The 17,324-nt window shown below is 39.1% G+C and overlaps 1 protein-coding gene across 1 annotated transcript in view; it reads right to left on the bottom strand.

Moving 5' to 3' along the window:
- Positions 1 to 513: 513 nt before the first annotated feature.
- The window catches only part of tmtc2b (transmembrane O-mannosyltransferase targeting cadherins 2b), an 83,786-nt gene continuing 66,975 nt past the window's right edge, over positions 514 to 17,324 (bottom strand). The window contains exons 8-12 of the mRNA XM_086074380.1: positions 14,744 to 14,865; positions 8,674 to 8,755; positions 7,833 to 7,947; positions 5,626 to 5,689; positions 514 to 2,548 (exon numbers count right to left, since the gene is read on the bottom strand). Coding sequence (XP_085930506.1) covers positions 2,369 to 2,548; positions 5,626 to 5,689; positions 7,833 to 7,947; positions 8,674 to 8,755; positions 14,744 to 14,865 — 563 coding nt within the window. The 3' untranslated portion in view covers positions 514 to 2,368. The remainder of the gene's footprint in view (positions 2,549 to 5,625; positions 5,690 to 7,832; positions 7,948 to 8,673; positions 8,756 to 14,743; positions 14,866 to 17,324) is intronic.

Below are 17,324 nucleotides of genomic sequence, written 5' to 3' on the forward strand. Positions count from 1 at the left end.
GTTCATTCCTCATCATTTTTCATCAAACCCTTGAGCGAGTCGGGAACCGTCTGCATTATTTATGCATCGGGACTCATTTTTCACCTGCCTGTACATTTCAACTGGGAAATCTCAAGCTGAAAGTGAACACACGTTTCTCTAATACGGAACGCAAGCGCCACTGGACAGTTTGAGCAGCTTCTGTGTATTGTATTGTATACTACAGGAAGGGCAAGCAGCTCCATGAGGTCGTACCTGGATTACACTGTACGCCATATGTGGACAAGCACATATGGAAATGTTTACGAGTCTGCTTTGATGCTACATGATCAAAGCAGAGTAGATCCATTACTGTTGTTTTTATGACACACTTTAACAAATTTGCAGCGGAGGCAGCCTTAAATGTTGTGTTAAAACTGTTCCACCGCTTGCAATTAATTTATTTATTTTTGACAGAAAAATACAAGAAGACAGTGGGTTTGAAATGTCCCCTAATTATAAAAATGCTCAGTTCAACAAACCAATCCATTCAAATGCATAATAGCATAAATTTATTAAGGGGGGAAAGCAACATCAGGGAAAAGTTTCTGTTCTGACACTTTTTTTTTTTTTTTTGAAAAAGGAGAAAAATGTTACAAATCTCAACAATATATACAACAACGTCCAAAAATAAATCTATCATTTTGCTCTGTGAAGAACTGTTTCTGCAATAATGCACCGCTTGAGATCCCTGAGCTGAGACACAGAGTGGGACACTTGACTCAAGCAATTAGCAACGTTTGCTCAAAAACACCGTACAGAACAATGAAACACATGTCGTGACCATAGTGTGTGTGAAGCTGGGAAGGAATGCCATTAGAAATGTATTACACTCGTGAGAAATCACCAAAAAGACGTGACAACGTTCAGATAACCACATTCAAAGCTGCACTTTTCATCCCGCTTGTACTTCAAATGGATTTAAAGACTTCATCCAGGTACCAAAAGAGAAAAAACACTTTCTTCGTTATGCATGTAAAACACAGTGCCAGCTGGTTCTGTTGCTATGGTAACAAACCACAATAACTTACATCGCAATGACCACTTTCCACTGCATGGTACTTGATTGGCTCAAGGAGGAATAAATTGTGTCTCCTGATTGTGGCCAACACGGCAAGATTAGAATAAATGCTTTTTTTTTCTTTTTCTTTTTTTCCACTTTCCTGAAGTACTGTTTTGTCCAATTGCGCTAAACCATTTGGTAGGATGCAGTAGAAAATTGGTCTAAGAAGCGAGTAACAGATATTTAATGATCAACAATTTGTAAACATCACCAATTCTATAAATGTTCTTCATCTTCAGAAGCTGTTTTCCCTTAATTTATGCTGACAACAGACAAATGTTAATTACACAAAATGTACAACACTGACACATTAAGCCTGACACCAAAAACGTGACAAGAAAAAAAAAAAAAGCACCGTGAGGCAAATCAACAACTATCTCACGCTTTGCTAGACTACTTTTTTTTCCTGTAAGATTTTCTGCTTAAAATACACAATTTGGGTATATATTAGGATTCCTTTTATACAAATACATCAAATTAGTTTAGTCCAACACAAAGACAGAAATGAAAATATCTCTTCAGTCTTTGAATCCGTTAAAAAAAAAAGGTCAGCATGGCTATAGATAGCGTTTGTATTTGGCTAGAATGACTCCTTCACTCGTTGACGTATTAAATAAAAGCTTGTAACATGTATGGGAAGTGGAGTCACCCAGACTCCCATACCCGTCCTTAAATTGATTACAACTTCCATAGGAAGGTAATTTATTTTCCATTTCCATGAAGACTTCGTTCCTGCAGCAGTGCCGACATGACACTTTCACTGCTGAAAAAATCTGAATGATTTTATCAGAAGGGAAAATAAATATCACAGGTCCAAGTTCTCTTTTTTACACTTTCATGCCAAATCTTTAAACTAATTGGCAAGGAATATACTTTCTCTATTCTTTGTGCTGCAAGAGCGAATAAATTAATTCCCTTTTCAAGTCTCAAATATACAAAATGACTTCAAAATATATATATATTTTCAAACTTAATCTCATCTAATATTAATTTCAGATGTTTTGGGTGGCTTTCTCAATAGCAAATACCTTCATCTCGCTCCTTCAAATTAATTGCTAATGTTTGAGGATGGAACTAAAGTCCCACCTGAATTTCAAGTGCTCTCGTTACGAAAAAAAAAAAAAAGGAGCTACAATCACAGCAAACTTAGGACCACATTTCTGTCAAAAGGTAGTGTATGTAAGAGCCATGACGAGGGCGCTGAGGAACCAACGAGACCTCTCTGTATTGGCAAACGTCCTCCCTGAGACTCTTCCGTTTCAGCAAGACGAGCACGAGGGTCATCCCTTAAGGGCTGCTGGTTTTCAGGCCTCGTTTCTGCATGATGTTCCACAGCTTGCGTAAATTGGACTGGGTAATGGCGTCATCGGGTTTGAGGCGCAGCGCTCGGAGGTAATTGGCTTCAGCTTCTTGAAGTTTCCCGTTGAGGTGCAGGATGGCTCCCAAGTTCATCAAGGCTGCAGGATACTGAAACATAACGACAGAGGCGATTTCTGATGCAAGCATGATTGGTTATGTCGGCTCAATATTTATTATTCTATTAGTTGCATCGGTCGATGTAGAACATTTCCACAACCTTCAATCTATTTTCCATACACACTTTACATAATGCTTTGATGATCCCAGCCTGGCACACAAGTTTGTAGGCAGTTGTTCCAATTGTTAAATCCCCCTTAGGTATGATGCTGAAGCTTCTTCAGAGATGCTACATTGGGTTCAAGTCTGGACCACTCAAGGACATTCCCAGACTTGTCCCCAAGGCACTACTTTGTTATCTTGACAGTTTGCTAGGTGTCAAAAGCTGTTGTAACTTGACCCAGATGATCCTATCTTCTCAAAAATATACATATTTGATGACAGTCTAGGCCTGTAGGCATGTAGGAATTTATTTTTCATTGTAGTGGTAGCTCATATTTACTCGGAAGAGTGTTAAGGCCTTGAAACGCAAACTTTGTGATTTTTTGGGGGAAATGCTGTTGCTGTGGCGACACCACGTTCGACAAAAAAAGAAAAAGAAAAAAGAAGATACTTTTGGTCATGAAACTTTGCACACTCATCACACCTGGCAAAAAAATGAATAAAAGGTTTATTGTGCCAATAAAAAAATTAATAAATGAAATTTACCCCAACGAGCAAGTACTCCAAAGTGGCCCAGGCTGCGAGGGTTCTTTATAGCTGCTCACAGCTATAGTTTTAAATAAAGTTGCAAATCTTTTTCTTTCTTTTTTTTTGCCGTATTTATTATTTTTCACAACAGGATAGTGTGTTTATTATCATGGCAGCCAGTATCATCACATGTACAACAAAATAAAGATCCATAATTCCGCCAACCATCATTATTTTATCATGATGCAGTCAAAAATATGTATATGTTTCGTTGGTACCAAGATAATGATGAATTAAGCACGGTAAGATAAGAAGCAGTAAGTAGGGAATAAACCATCTACAGATTTTTTTTTTCTTCCAAAGATAACAAAAAGATAAAACATCTTGGCGCGCATATCAAGACCTGAGTTAAATTCCCCTCCTCAAGTCACCGGTAAAACCTTTCAGCTAAGCTCGGCCAAAAATCTTGCACGCTCCGCTTCATTCATACGGCTAAGATGTCTTTGATTTATATCCACGCTCCAGCATTTTCCCCTTGCCCTGTAGCAGCGCATGCGGCACTCCGCAAATGTCCCTCGTCAAAAGCCTAGGTTTTTTCCCCTCATTTCCTGCAGCTCTGCAACCACTCGGCTCCCCCCCCACCCAAAAAAAAAAAACTTGTCATATAGCAGCAAAGCCAGAGCCAGATGTGCAGCACATTAGCCTGCTCCATAGAGCAACATGTGCTCATCTAAAGACTGAGTGTGAAATTCAGTTGGGGAATCATTGGCTTAAGTAGTGCAGGTAGCTATTAAGGCAAAAGAATCCCATGATGAGATAGGGCACTTCAAAGCGGAGACAAAGAGCCATGCAAAGCCAGCATCCGATATGACTTAACTTGCTTAAGCAAGAGGGAATGGGGCAAGACTTTAAATGGAGTGAATTGTACTCTCGAACCCTAGAGACATTCGTTCTTAATACAAAACACCAGTGCCCTTTGAGTAATTCATGAAACAACACATGAAGATGGACATGGCCTCAGTTGACAAACTGACGCGTAAAGTAAAGAAGACAGCTACACTGATCATTTTGTACGCTTTGTCATTCTTATCATCTTTACACTTACAGGCCACTTTTATCCATAAAACGATACTTGTCAACTTTCCCTATGCACGGGGGAAACTCCCAAATTTCATGGCTGCAGTGCCGATCAGTCAGTTCTCCCGCTAATCTTCCGACCTTATAGCGAAGTACACAGAATATTTGACACAGTAACTGGCAACACAGTGAGAAGGCCAACTTCAAAATAAACCTTAGCTAACCAAATAATATGTGAAGAGCAATGCCTTGAAATATTCATAAATTATTCATGAATTATTGCGACCAACGTCAGAAAAACAAATGTGCTGAAATCACATTCAATTGCTAGACTTAACTACGCTAGCATTGTATTTGTACGGAGCCTGTTGCCAGCGTTTAGCGGCGGCTAACACAGCGGTAGTGGCTAACAGTGAGAGCCATTGGATTGCTTTTCAAAAGCAGTTCAATCGACGTAAATGACTATAGTAGCCGTTCCTACTGATCACTTCAACAAACCGGGTTTACTCAAATGCGCTGTTTTCGTCGGCAAAATAGTCAAAATGTCTCATAGACCAAAATCTATGGGGAGGGATTTGTCAAAAAATCTCACTAATGTTTCTAGAGAGGAAAATAGTTTGTAGCTAAGCATAGTTTAAAAAAAAAAAAGAAAAAAAAGTTGATCGTCCAAAAACGAAAACTGGTTAGTCGATCATTATTCAGTGGATTTCTTTTTTTCAGTAGTATTTTCGATTACCAAATCATTTGATAGCTTCTGCGCTAGAGCGGACTGCCGCATGCAGTGTTATACCGGTTCATACATAGTACAGATGGATGAACAAAGGGATGACCAGACACCTGACACCAGGTGCGCACTGGTCATCGGTAATTTCGTGAGTTTCCCGGTTGGCCGGTCGCTCAGGTCACTAAATATTAGTCGCCGGCCACGACAAGTAGCAATGGCTGAAATGACTGAATGTCGGCCAACCCCCTTGGCCCCCAGTGCTACCCCCTTAGCCACAAAAACCTTGGGCCGATACGCCGCTGAAAAAAATCTCCCTATTTTTCACAACCCAAAGTTAGCAAGTATGTGAATCACTGCACTTTATAATCAGCAATCCTGAAATGGTTTATTCTACTCGTGTTTTGAAGATATCCATATGTTATTACCATTAGTGCTTGCCATGGACATGTGGCGTGCTGACGAATCAACAAACTCCCAGTTTTAGCAAAATCTCTAATGTCTTAGACATTGACTGACAAGGAAGGCATATTGGACAGTAATATGGCCGAGATGACTGAAAAGTCACCCGGGTCTGTGATAACCCTGCGTCCACCCGCTGGAATGGCAACGACAATGATTAGCCACAGTCTGTACTTACGTTGGGTCTCAGGCTTGCTGCTTGTCCGTAATACTTCTCAGCTGCAACATTCAAGCTGGCTTGTCTAAAAAGGGAAAATAGAAACAAGCAGCCATTACTCATCTTTATTGCTCACATACACAGAGGAGGGCTTCAACCTGCTGTGTTTACGGTATGTACGGGGGTCACAGAGAAAAAAAATGGAGGGGACAGGATGAAGCATGAGAATAGCTGATCCATTTGCCTCAATGTTTCTCATTTGATAGCATCTTTCTCTATGATTGGATCCTTGATAACGTCTCATCTGAGTAGTACAGTGCAAGCACTTTTTTTTTTTGTTAATTGAGTCTTGAGGTCAGAACTCATAGCAATGGGAGCTATCACGGTTTAGTTAACACTCATTTTGAACGTCCTTGTTACTTGCTGACGTCTAATGTTACGCCATTACTCTATTTCTCTTGTTACTAAAAGTGTGCTAAACATCTAAAGAACAAAGCTCAACTGCCTGATTTTCACTGATGGTAACAATTGCTCCATTCAAATGGGCTATATTTGACAAAGTCAAGGACAGCGGTAAGGCCGTGGCTGCTGCTGGAGCCCCTTTTTCTCTGCTGATCAAAGAAGGCCAGCTTTCATATGTTGGCTGTTGTGGTCAATTATAAGCTCACTGGTTATTTAAAGTTCCAGGTAAAAGGGTATTCAACAATCATCAGTTTTCCATAGAAATAAACACTGATGCATGTTTGTTTTTGTGCTGAAAAAAACAACAACAACAACAACAACAGAAGGATAACCTAATAGCATGAGTCTGATTACAATCAAGGAAAATAAGTCATTTTTAACTATTTGGATGGAAAAAGGCCATCTGGCTAATATAACTTAAAGTACGCCTTATACGATCAGGATTTTTTTCGGCCAATCGCCCCTAATTTTTAATAATCGTTTTTTCTTTAAAAAAAAAACCAAAACAAACAATTAAAAAAAAAGAAAAGATTATTAAAAATTGGGGGCGTCAGGCGATTAAAATTTGTAATCGTAATCAATCGAATGACTTCACTAGTTAAGTCACGATTAATCACAAATTTGTTATCTGTTCTAAATATACAATAAAAAAATTGTTTCTAGGTTTTCATACTCTTGTTAACAAAAGTGGGAAAAAAAATGTTTAACTAATTGAAATAGTTCAAATGAATTTTTGACATCAAGCCGTCAATGGCAGTGAATGAGTTAATACAAAATGAAAAAATGAAGGCCAGGAGACAAAGCTCAATCTAAGTGTATTGTTTTTGTTCAATTTCACCCGCAACATAACAGTTAAGCCACGCTGCTGTTTAGTCGACTTTTCAAAACTCTTGCTGCCAACTAGAGTCAATTTAGAAGACGGAAGGGGAAAATATAACTTGTTAAAAGCATGCAATTATTAGTTTGGTAGCAAAATGATCAGAAGCACTCGAGAGTGCAATAAAAGACATTTGCACGTGTGAGAGTTTGACCTCGTCCTTTTGAGGAGTGTCCCTTTTCCCCTAACAACCACAGGCCTTTCCACGTCTGCACCCAACACAAACACATAAAGAGCGTGAGCTGTGTACGAGTCAGGCATGACGCCAAACAGGAAGAGGAAAGCACTGAAAAAAAGTTGCTCTCTCCGTATGTTTACATGTCACTTTATACAATTATTGGCTTAGTCTGATTGAAATGGATTTCACAATATAAAAAAATACCTTTTTACTGCTACTATATACAGCTTTATTTACCCAAATATTGGGGATGGTTTCATCCGGAAGGACATAACCAACACACTGGTCAGACTTGCATAACACAACCATTTGCACCTTTCATTTATGTATCCAGCAGCACCAAACTCCATTTAATAGCTAATAACAACAGAGAGCTGGTGGGCTACTAACACTTCATTTTTCAGGCTCCTCAGCTGCACATTTCACTTGGATTTGGAAGTAGAAGCCAGCTGCCGCCAAGCAAGAGTGGCAGGGGAAAGTGAGAAGGCACATATGAAAATACACAGCTGAAAAGCTCACTGAGCTCAGCTGGCACTGCGGCCACAGAAGAGGATTATAAAGTGCAGTCAAGTCAATCGTACTGGCTGGGCAGAAACCATGCAGACATGGCGCAAATCCCTCTTTTTACAAACAGCCTTTCCCTTTCAACTGAAGGAACGGAGCATACAGTAGAGATACCTCAAAGTGAACGAATTCCAATCCAAAAGGTACCTGAGCATGTGAGCAGCACTGAAGACCACATCAAACTCCTCGCTGTCGAGCCAGGCCGCCTTTTGTGCCATCTCTGCCGCTTCCAACAGACGTGACTCTTCCAACAAAAACTGACCTGGAAGCACAACCGAAAATGCAGAGGGGATCTCTTGGGAGAAATTGAATTGACAGAGCGGCACCCAATGTGGGTAGCATTAGCTAAAAGTCTAGATAGGAGTAAACCAGTCCAGATTTTGGCATTTCTCAGGCCATATTGTTCGGATTAATTAACTACATAATGAAAGCTGTGCCAGGATGCTACACCACCCAGTGGAGTGAGAATTGATCTTAAACGCTTGGATAATGCAACGCTATTTGTATCAAAGGTAAAGAAGTGGAAGGAATTCAATCACATCTCTTTGCTTCTGACGGGCATCCAATGATGATGCCATTTCCAAAATGGCTGACAGGAAGCGCATACGTTCAAACAAATGTTTTTAACAGTTTGTATTTAAACGAGCATTTTAACATTCTAAGTTTTAAGTTGGGGGTGGGGGGGGGCGCTGTACCCCAGTACACCCTGAACTAGTTGCCAGCCAATCGCAGACTAATATAAATAGTTCAAATTAATTTTTGACATCTATTGCTATCAATGGCAGTGAATGAGTTAAGTTTAATATATTCACTTTGGATTAACTTAATTCAATCGTGTTGCCATTTTTTTTTTAAAGTTGGTTAACAATTCTCCTTTTAAACTTAAATTGGTTCAACAACTCTCTTTTTAGAGCGTACTTGATGATACAAGGCGGAGATCAATTTACTGTATGTCCACATGAAGTTGAAAAAACAAACGACTACTTACCATAATGCATGTAACAGTTGCCCTTTGTGGGATCCAGTTGGATGGCCTTCAAGAAGTACCTCTCTGCTTCTGATTTCTGCCCCTGAGACGGATTAACCACAATGTCAATTTGACTGTTTCAAAAGCCTCATGAAACTATTCATTCCAATAACACCGCACTCAACTCAACAGTCTAAATATCTTTGTGTATTCCTAACGCGTCTCCCCAAACCGCAGCCTCACTTTAACAATAAATCTTAATAAATACGCATGCACCCGTGCTGTTTCTCCAAGCTCATGTGTCAACATACAGTACGTGTGGTCACTCTTGATGTAGCCGATCAAACAGGGCAAAGGTTCATTCATTACACTTTGAACAGTGCAAATAACACTTGCGCAACGTAACCACAGATTACTGGTGTGTTCATTAGTTTCAATGTGAGGCAATGGAAAGTGGACGCCTGAGCTGAGAGGTGGATGCTTTATATTTGGATGGATCTTTAGGCTGACTGTGAATACATGTTGCAGATGACCACAGACATACATGTCAAGAAAGATTTATAGTTGGTCACTCGGATGCAAAAATGCATTTGCCATGCTGTGTAGTAATGCTTTCTACTTCTAAACTCCATATGCATTTGTTGTTTATCTTAAAAAGCACAATTTGGTGGGATTGAAGATAGAGGCGCCATTTTTTTAATCCATGACGTGAAAAATACAAGAGACTGATGACAATGAACTCAAATGTGCGCGGCATGCGCATACTGCATCTGTATACTAAACTGTAGCTTAAGCCAAACGTGACACAATTAAACACAAAGCCACAAAAAAGCCCATCGTGACTTTGAACTGTCATTCAAAGCGAAGAAAGCGGAGCAGCCGGCCAATCGTAGTGCAGGCTGGGACGTGAATACGTTCAACTCTCATTCAAGCACCAGATGACATCTGATCAAACAAACCACCAACAGCAGCCTTCTATAAGAGCCTGTTATAGCATTAACAAGGAAGCCATAATTAAAACGTGGACAATAAGCCCATTATGAATAATGCATTCACAAAGCCCTCATACGCTTTGGATAAAGGACTTTATTTTATCAGCAGACTCTCATATTAATGCCGCTATGGTTTTTAGTGAACTGCAGATTCAATGAATACATTTTCAATGTAAATATACAAGTGTGGCTGCTTTCCTCTGATGCTGTGGAAAATCAAGCTACTACGTGGTACACTATACTGTAAATATGGCTGTGCCTGGGAGTTAACTTACATTCCAATTGGAAAGCGGTCATCTCTGTGTAGTTTCATTTGTTCGGCTTTTGACAGGCTGATGATTTTATAATGACGGAGGCATGTGTGTGTATTTGCTCAAACTCAGAATAAAGCTTTCACTCTCGCAAATGGGAGTTGAGAGAGGATGGCAAATTCTACAATTATGCATATGAGATATACAGTAGGGATAAGGGTTTCACATATTTTACTGGAATGATAAATCAAGTCTAGAAACGAGAAATTAGAAGAATAGAAAATTGCCATAAATTTCATGCAATTTTAAGGAAAAATGCTATAATGGGATATGTAGAGCTTTCTTTGAAATTATCTGCAATTTATTTATTTTTTGTGGTATAGGTACTTGGTATCATTCAAGAGTTGAGTACTCAGACTGTATCGGTCTAAAAAATAAAGTGGTATCAAACATCCCTAGCCGGTATAGAATGCAGACTCCGCTTGGGATCAATTCACAAAAATAAACACAATTCATAGCGTTCTTGTTTGTTAGTCCGTTTGTTGGTTACCGATTTGTTTCCTGGATCATGAGGGATGTGAACTGCACCATTCAAACTTTTTTTCTTTGATCACTGTTTGCCATAAAGCAAACAAAATCCAAATTCAAATGATATGATGCAGCCTAATGGACTGCCTTTCTTCTTTTAAAACTGCATGTAGCTCATTCCCGTGTGCTTCATGTGCTCGTTTGTCTTTTGGCACACATGCTGGCCATAATGGTGTGTGCCTCGCACCTAAAATCTCTGGATAACATCAGAAAAACAGCAAAGGGACTCCTTGGATGTAGCCTGACTTCTATTAAGTGTTGGAAATGAAAGTAGATTGAGTATCAAGCAATTCTGCTCGCAACCATTTGTGCCAACATTCTGACACGCATTCGAATCCCTGAGGTAAAATGGAGGTGTGGAGTGTTCAGCAGAACGAGGCGGGTAATAATAGCGTAATGATTAGATCACATCTCCCTCTTCCTTCCCGACAAGCAATCAACTCCAACTCAATCGCTGGCCGTGTCTCATCGCAGCTACCAGTTCTGTACCCCTTGTCCTCCTCCTTTCCCTCCACCCTTAATGATCCTGCCGCCAGGCTTAATCGCTCAGAATCTCCACCCTGCATCTCAACCAACCCCGAGTGGATCTGGGTCGTTTTGCCACAGGAGAGTGTGCAAGCAGGCGATGACAGATGACCAGACTGCAGGGCTGGTCGTGTATTCCTTACCCGCACTGAATCCGTCTCATAAGTACAACCACTCTTGCGTGTTTGATGAAGAATGCACGTGTCACAGTGGTCAAACCCGAATAATTAACTTGCATTAATACAATCACATGTGCTCAAAGCTCCTTTCCCATCCATCATTGTCAAAATCGACACAAATGTATCCCTTAAGGTTTCAACCTTCGGCTAAAATCAGTAGCAGTCTTCTAAATAAAATGCATTTCTCGTCACGGATAACTGAGCGCCTTCCCAGAGTAAACCTTACCAAAGCATAACACTCGTCGTCTGTGTTATTCCCAGAGACTGGCCTTGGGAAAACAACATGAGTTCATATGATTTATGATGGAAGGGCTCCTGCACACAGAGCACTTTAGGCCAACTTAACAAGCAACTTTTATTTGAGATCACAGCAGAATAATTCTGGTCAGAAGAGTTTGATTGACTGGTAACCAATGAGGGTGTCGACTGCTGGTGAGCAGGGATCAGCTCCAGCTCATCCGTGACAGTGTATATGAAAACGAATGGATGGATTTGAATAAAGTTGATGGGAATAAACACACAACTGAAACCAGTTTTTAAAAGTTCAGAATTGGAGAAAGACATTAAATCATGGATGACTAAGAAATGACAGCGTCAGGGGGTGTTTAGTTCTCCAGAAGAAATCCAGATCCCATTGCACTGGGTTTTTAGTACACAATTATGTTCTTTCCTTAGAGGCCTGGACTGTGGAGGAGGGATGGCGGTGAGGAGAAAATCCTACTTGTACTTGCCTTATCTTTGTTGTGACTGTCCTTTTTCTGCTTGAACTACTCTATTTTGACAATGCTCCTGTCACTTGTGAAAATTGGAGACAGAAAATTGATTGATTTTGTTCCTCTTATATTGTCTGGTTACCGGTACATTTATTTGACCGTGGTTTTCAAGTATGGAAGAAAATATGGTGCTCACCACTTTCCAATCTTCTGACCTTGCACAAGATGTTGAAGTGTGTGGGGGAATCTGTGATGTTGGGCTGGGAAAAGTCCCTGTTGACTCCCAATCTCTGTTGTAGCTCATCAAAAACGGGTTTGATGGTTTTGTGGTCAGGAACCGATTCTTATCCATCTAACCATGCCCATCAACCAAAGTTGGAAGCATACTCTTCCAGAGAATGGCTGCGTAATACGAAGAATTGAGATTCAAGCTGTATCAAGAACTAGTCATAGTAGTCCTACTACTAGTAGTGATATTCATAGCACTGGAATTTGTTTATTTAAATTATTCATTGCAAATAACATACTGTACACTGTGTAAAGTATTCTCTTCATTACAAGTAAATGTAAAAGGGTGAAATTACTCTGTACAGGTTTCAGGTTTCCATCCAAATGTTTCAAAATTTTTACGCACATTTTGGGAAAATGCGCAAAACGGACATGCGACTTATGCCCGTTTCCAGCCGCTCTTCTTTTGCGAATATGCGCCGCGAGATGACGTTGTATTGACGGAACTTTGGGACAATGGGGAGTTCCAGGTGGGAATGTTGGTTTGGACGGACTGAACGGAAGTAGTTTGTCTTGTTGGCTTCCCTCCCGCAAGTGTGTCGTTACATTGAGAGCTGATGTTAATAAAGCCATCTAAAATTGCGTTCATGTTTTTTTTTCTTTAATTAATTATTAAAAGAATCGTGTCTCTTCGTCTCCCCAAACATATCTTACTTTATCAGCCGCCATTTATTGTGACTACAAACGTGCGTGACGTAGTATCGGTCAAAACGTGCGACATATATCCGGTCTTGTAGTCGCTTATTCGTAAATAATTTTCCTTTTTTCGATACGCTTCAAAAACCACCCCCTCCAAGCGTAACAACCTCTAAAAGAATTTTGGGCCTTTTTTCAAATTTCTGGCGTTTCCATTCAATTTAATTTTCGCAATTCTTAAAAATTTGAATAAAAATAGGTGGATGGAAACCCACCTACAGTCTTCTGTCGTATGACGTTACCATTATAATAACTACAGTATATTCTACAGTATAATATTGGTACTTCAAAAAATATTTTGGTTAATTTTATAATATTACATTTATAAACTCTAATGGGATGAAAATAAGTGTGACTAATGACAACCAACCTCCATCACTTGTACCATGACAGTAAAGTAACGAGATCCAGTTCAAGAGTGATATCAAATTGTTTGACAACAATGCTCAGTTTTAATTCATACTGTCAAGAGGTAAGGATTTTAATAAGCAGTGCTTGTTTTACATTGTAAGTAGCACTGCATCAAATAGAACGCTCTCTGTCTGATATAGTGATTTTGTCATGTAGCTAAATGAGGTAACCAAAATCATTAAAAACCACTCTTGGTATAATAAAGTACACAGATTCTACACTTAATTATTAGCATATTTTGTCAAAACTGAGAATTAACCTTTTAACGCTGATTGACACAGTGCTCTATAATTTTAAAATTACCCGTAAGTAGCAGTAGCAGCAAGATTTAGTAGCCTGGAAAATATGGCATTAAATCTGAAAATTCTATTTTCATAACTAGAGACAAACTCATATGTTTTTTTTCAGTGTCGATACCGATACTGATTAGTAACCAAGGAGGCTGATAACCGATATTTGGAACCAATATTCATTTTCACTAAAGGGAAAATATTGTCAAAAAATGTCAAAATTGAAATTTTGCAGACAATTAAAAAAAATTTAATCTTAGTGACTGTCTGTTTTAAATTTTTAACCAAAAGTTCCTCCTAGGGTCATTAGCATGTCTTAAAAAGTAGAAACTAAAAAAAAGACTGAAAAAAAACCTTAAACAAGTAAGTACCCTTTTGTTTTATACAGTAAAAAAAAAAGGCTTTTGAAAATTTCAAAATATCTGATATATTTTACTTATCTTAGTTTTAATTTCAAATAGTTCCTCAGGTCAGCAGCATCTCTTAAAAAGTTAACTGAACATTTCAATAAATACAGTAGTTTTCTGAAATTAACAGTTTTAAATTGATCTATTATCGGCTGTTTGATTCTTCAAAAAGGCTGATGCCGATATTTGTCAAAATGCTGAATTTCGGCGGTGAGAATCGACCCAGCCGCTAATTGACATAACTGACAAGAAGCGCTCTTTGATTCCTTTACTTCCTGTCCAACACACTATCAGTAAAAGGTTGAAGAGGCTGAGAAAACGTCAGTGAGCTAAAAGAGGGAGGAAAAGGAGGACGTAAATGACTCATGATACAAAAAGTTCTAAAAAGTCAGAAAGATAAATTGTGAAGCCACTGTTTCAATAAATTAAGACTGCACCAAATGACAATGATGTGCCATTATCCACATGTAATTCATTATGTATTGTCCAGGAAGATAAATAATAGTAGCAGATGTAAAACACAGTGAAAGGTTTTGAAATGAATTCCAGTCTCTGGAAATATTTATCTTGTAAGTTGTAGCAAAAGCGTCAGGGAAATATTTGGTCAGCGGAACCCCCCTGTGTGTATTGTGTTCAGTTATTTTTGCTTATGACTTCACTCATGAGAGGCACAATTTGTCATGTTTCCCTTCAGAAGTAACATAATCGTGGCTTTAAAGGCCAAACAAAAGAATGGAGGCAGAAGGCTTACTGTCATAGCCAGCAGTTTTCCATAGGTGAGGTGTGCAGGAATGTGGTCCGGCTTGGCTCGCAGGGACTCTCGGTACCAGTGTTCAGCTTCAGTCAGTTTGTTTAGTCTCATATAGGCCTCTCCTGTGAGGGCAAAGGGAGGGATATCAGGTCAGGGTTCAAGCTGTCAAAGGTTAAGAAATCACACATCTGCCGCTGGCGCTGCTATAGATTTCCAGGAGAGAAAAACAAACTCTGATCCTGAGATTTAGGATCTGGCACAATTGGGCCAGAAAATTCCGAACTTTATTCAAAATTCTACATTCATACCTAGCCTCACCTCCCAAATGTTTTCGATTCTTGTAAGCACAACGTTGCAGTGTGTGATTTGAGGAGTGCACATTAAGCTCTATCTCACCCTGCCTGATGTGCCAGACATCATTTGACACCAGCGCATCTGACCCTGAGCCTGCTCACACCTGGAAAAACAATGACATCTCCACCAAAGCCATCAGGTGACGCCTGTATTATTGCAAGAATTTGACAACATTGCACGGTAATTCTACACAACGCAGTCCCCAACGCATTCGAGGAAGGAGGCTTTGCGTATCCCAGGTGTTAACACTTCACTTGAGCTTTTGACATGGTTTGCATATGCAGCTGCTCAGTTTTTACCCACTGCCAAACAACTGGAATTGGAGGGACACTTTAATTCCGCAGGGATTACGACTAATCCTTGCACTGATAAGAAGGTATGATAAGCAACAGGTGACACACATTTCGTGAATGAGCAGTCCCGCGATGTAATGATTTACAAAATGCATATCTACTCATTCTGTTTGTCTGCATGTTTTGTGATAAGTTAGAAAATCAAATATGTGTTAGCAATAGGGACGTAGCGATAATGACAATATAAAAAAAAAAAATCGACATTAAAGCTGCCACAATATAGTAGCAAAACAAAAAGCAGCACGTCTGTTAAAAAAGTTAAAATCTACGCTAATGGTCAGATGAAGGGGAACATAATATGCTTGTGACCCGAGTCAATAAGTGTAGGAACTTAATGTGTGCGTGCATTAGCAAGTAAATGGCTCATATTTCTCAATATTAAGTGTTATTAGCGATCATAGGTTGTTTATATGCATTGCGGTCATGTACAAAAGCACAATATTGTGTGTGTGTTTTTTGTATGAGCTCATTTTTTTAAATATTGTGATCTTTTTCAATATCGCCAACCTCCCCACAATATCGTGATAATTATCATATTGTGTCCTTCATATCGTGATAATATCGTATCATGATGTTTGGATCTCGTTACATCCCTAGTTAGCAATATGCAGTCTTAACCAACAGTATTTCCAAAGCACTCTGTATTATGAGGCAATTTGTTGTTAAAGATAAACATGTGAGGTAAGTTATCGATATGAAAGCTGATTCTAAGATGCTGACATGTCTGCGTGGCTTTCATTTATTTGGCAGTTAGTAACAACTGTTCAACAAATAATAGTGCCACATTTTGGAGCGGGACAGAGAGAGAAGTATCAATTGCAACCTGTGACTGTTTTTGAATTACAGTTCTAGGGCTTTGTATTTTTGTCACTGTTCTATCTTTACGCCATACTACAGCTGCTAAGGCATATGTATACAGTACATAAAAACAACTAACAAAACATCTCTACATGTTAAACATACGTTTTTTAATTTATTTTTATTTTTTTTTTCATTTTTTTTCCCCAAGAGCTCAGTATTGTTCATTCGGTAATTTTACCGATTTGACATGTCATCATCATTGCTGTCGCTCTCTTTTTTTATTTTTTATAATTAAAAAAATAAATAAATAATAATGATAAAAAATTTAAATAAAATAAACATACGTTTTTAATAGAATATGCATTAGTACAGCTTTCACTAGGATGAAAAGTACAAGTAGTATTTGTGCTATCAGTATTGGTATTCAACCATTAAAATTGCATCGCCAAAGAAATCAAGCCCTTCTCCACACTTTAGATACATCAATGATTTGTAAAAATAACACCCGCAATAGTAACCTTGTGAAAAAAAATCTAAAATTTACATTATTGTAACACAGGTGGCTTTTAGCCCGACGTCAGCGATATGCGTTGAGCCATAGCAACAAGCTAATCCGACAAACATGATAAATATCACAAGTAGCTTAACACGAAATAAGCTCATTTAAGGTCTAACATGCACCCATCCATTTTCTATCCCGCTTGAATGTTTTCATCATTCCACACATCCATCACAACCATCAGCGTCCACCAAGTTGCGACACGGAATCCAAAGCCCCAATCAGGCATGGAGTGGAAAATTCTTCCGCGAACCAGAGAGCATTGGAGTAGGTCCAGCACAGCACATGTGATGAAAGGGTCTGCTCATTGGTGACTGACAAACAGCATGATGAGGGCAGCACAGGGAATGAAGGTGAAAATAGTTATGAGCAGGTGTGCCACTTGTGCAAATTCAGCTCCAGGGGGAAACGACAGTAATGTGCAGAAAATAAAATAGTTCAAGTCCTTGTTAGAAATCTGCCACTTCATGGCAAATTGAGCTTTCATCGACATTTTGACATCCTCGCAGTAGCT

This window comes from Leptonotus elevatus, chromosome 4 (assembly GCF_054856555.1).
Source record: "Leptonotus elevatus isolate MCC_2025b chromosome 4, RoL_Lele_1.0, whole genome shotgun sequence".
Classification (NCBI taxonomy): domain Eukaryota; kingdom Metazoa; phylum Chordata; class Actinopteri; order Syngnathiformes; family Syngnathidae; genus Leptonotus; species Leptonotus elevatus.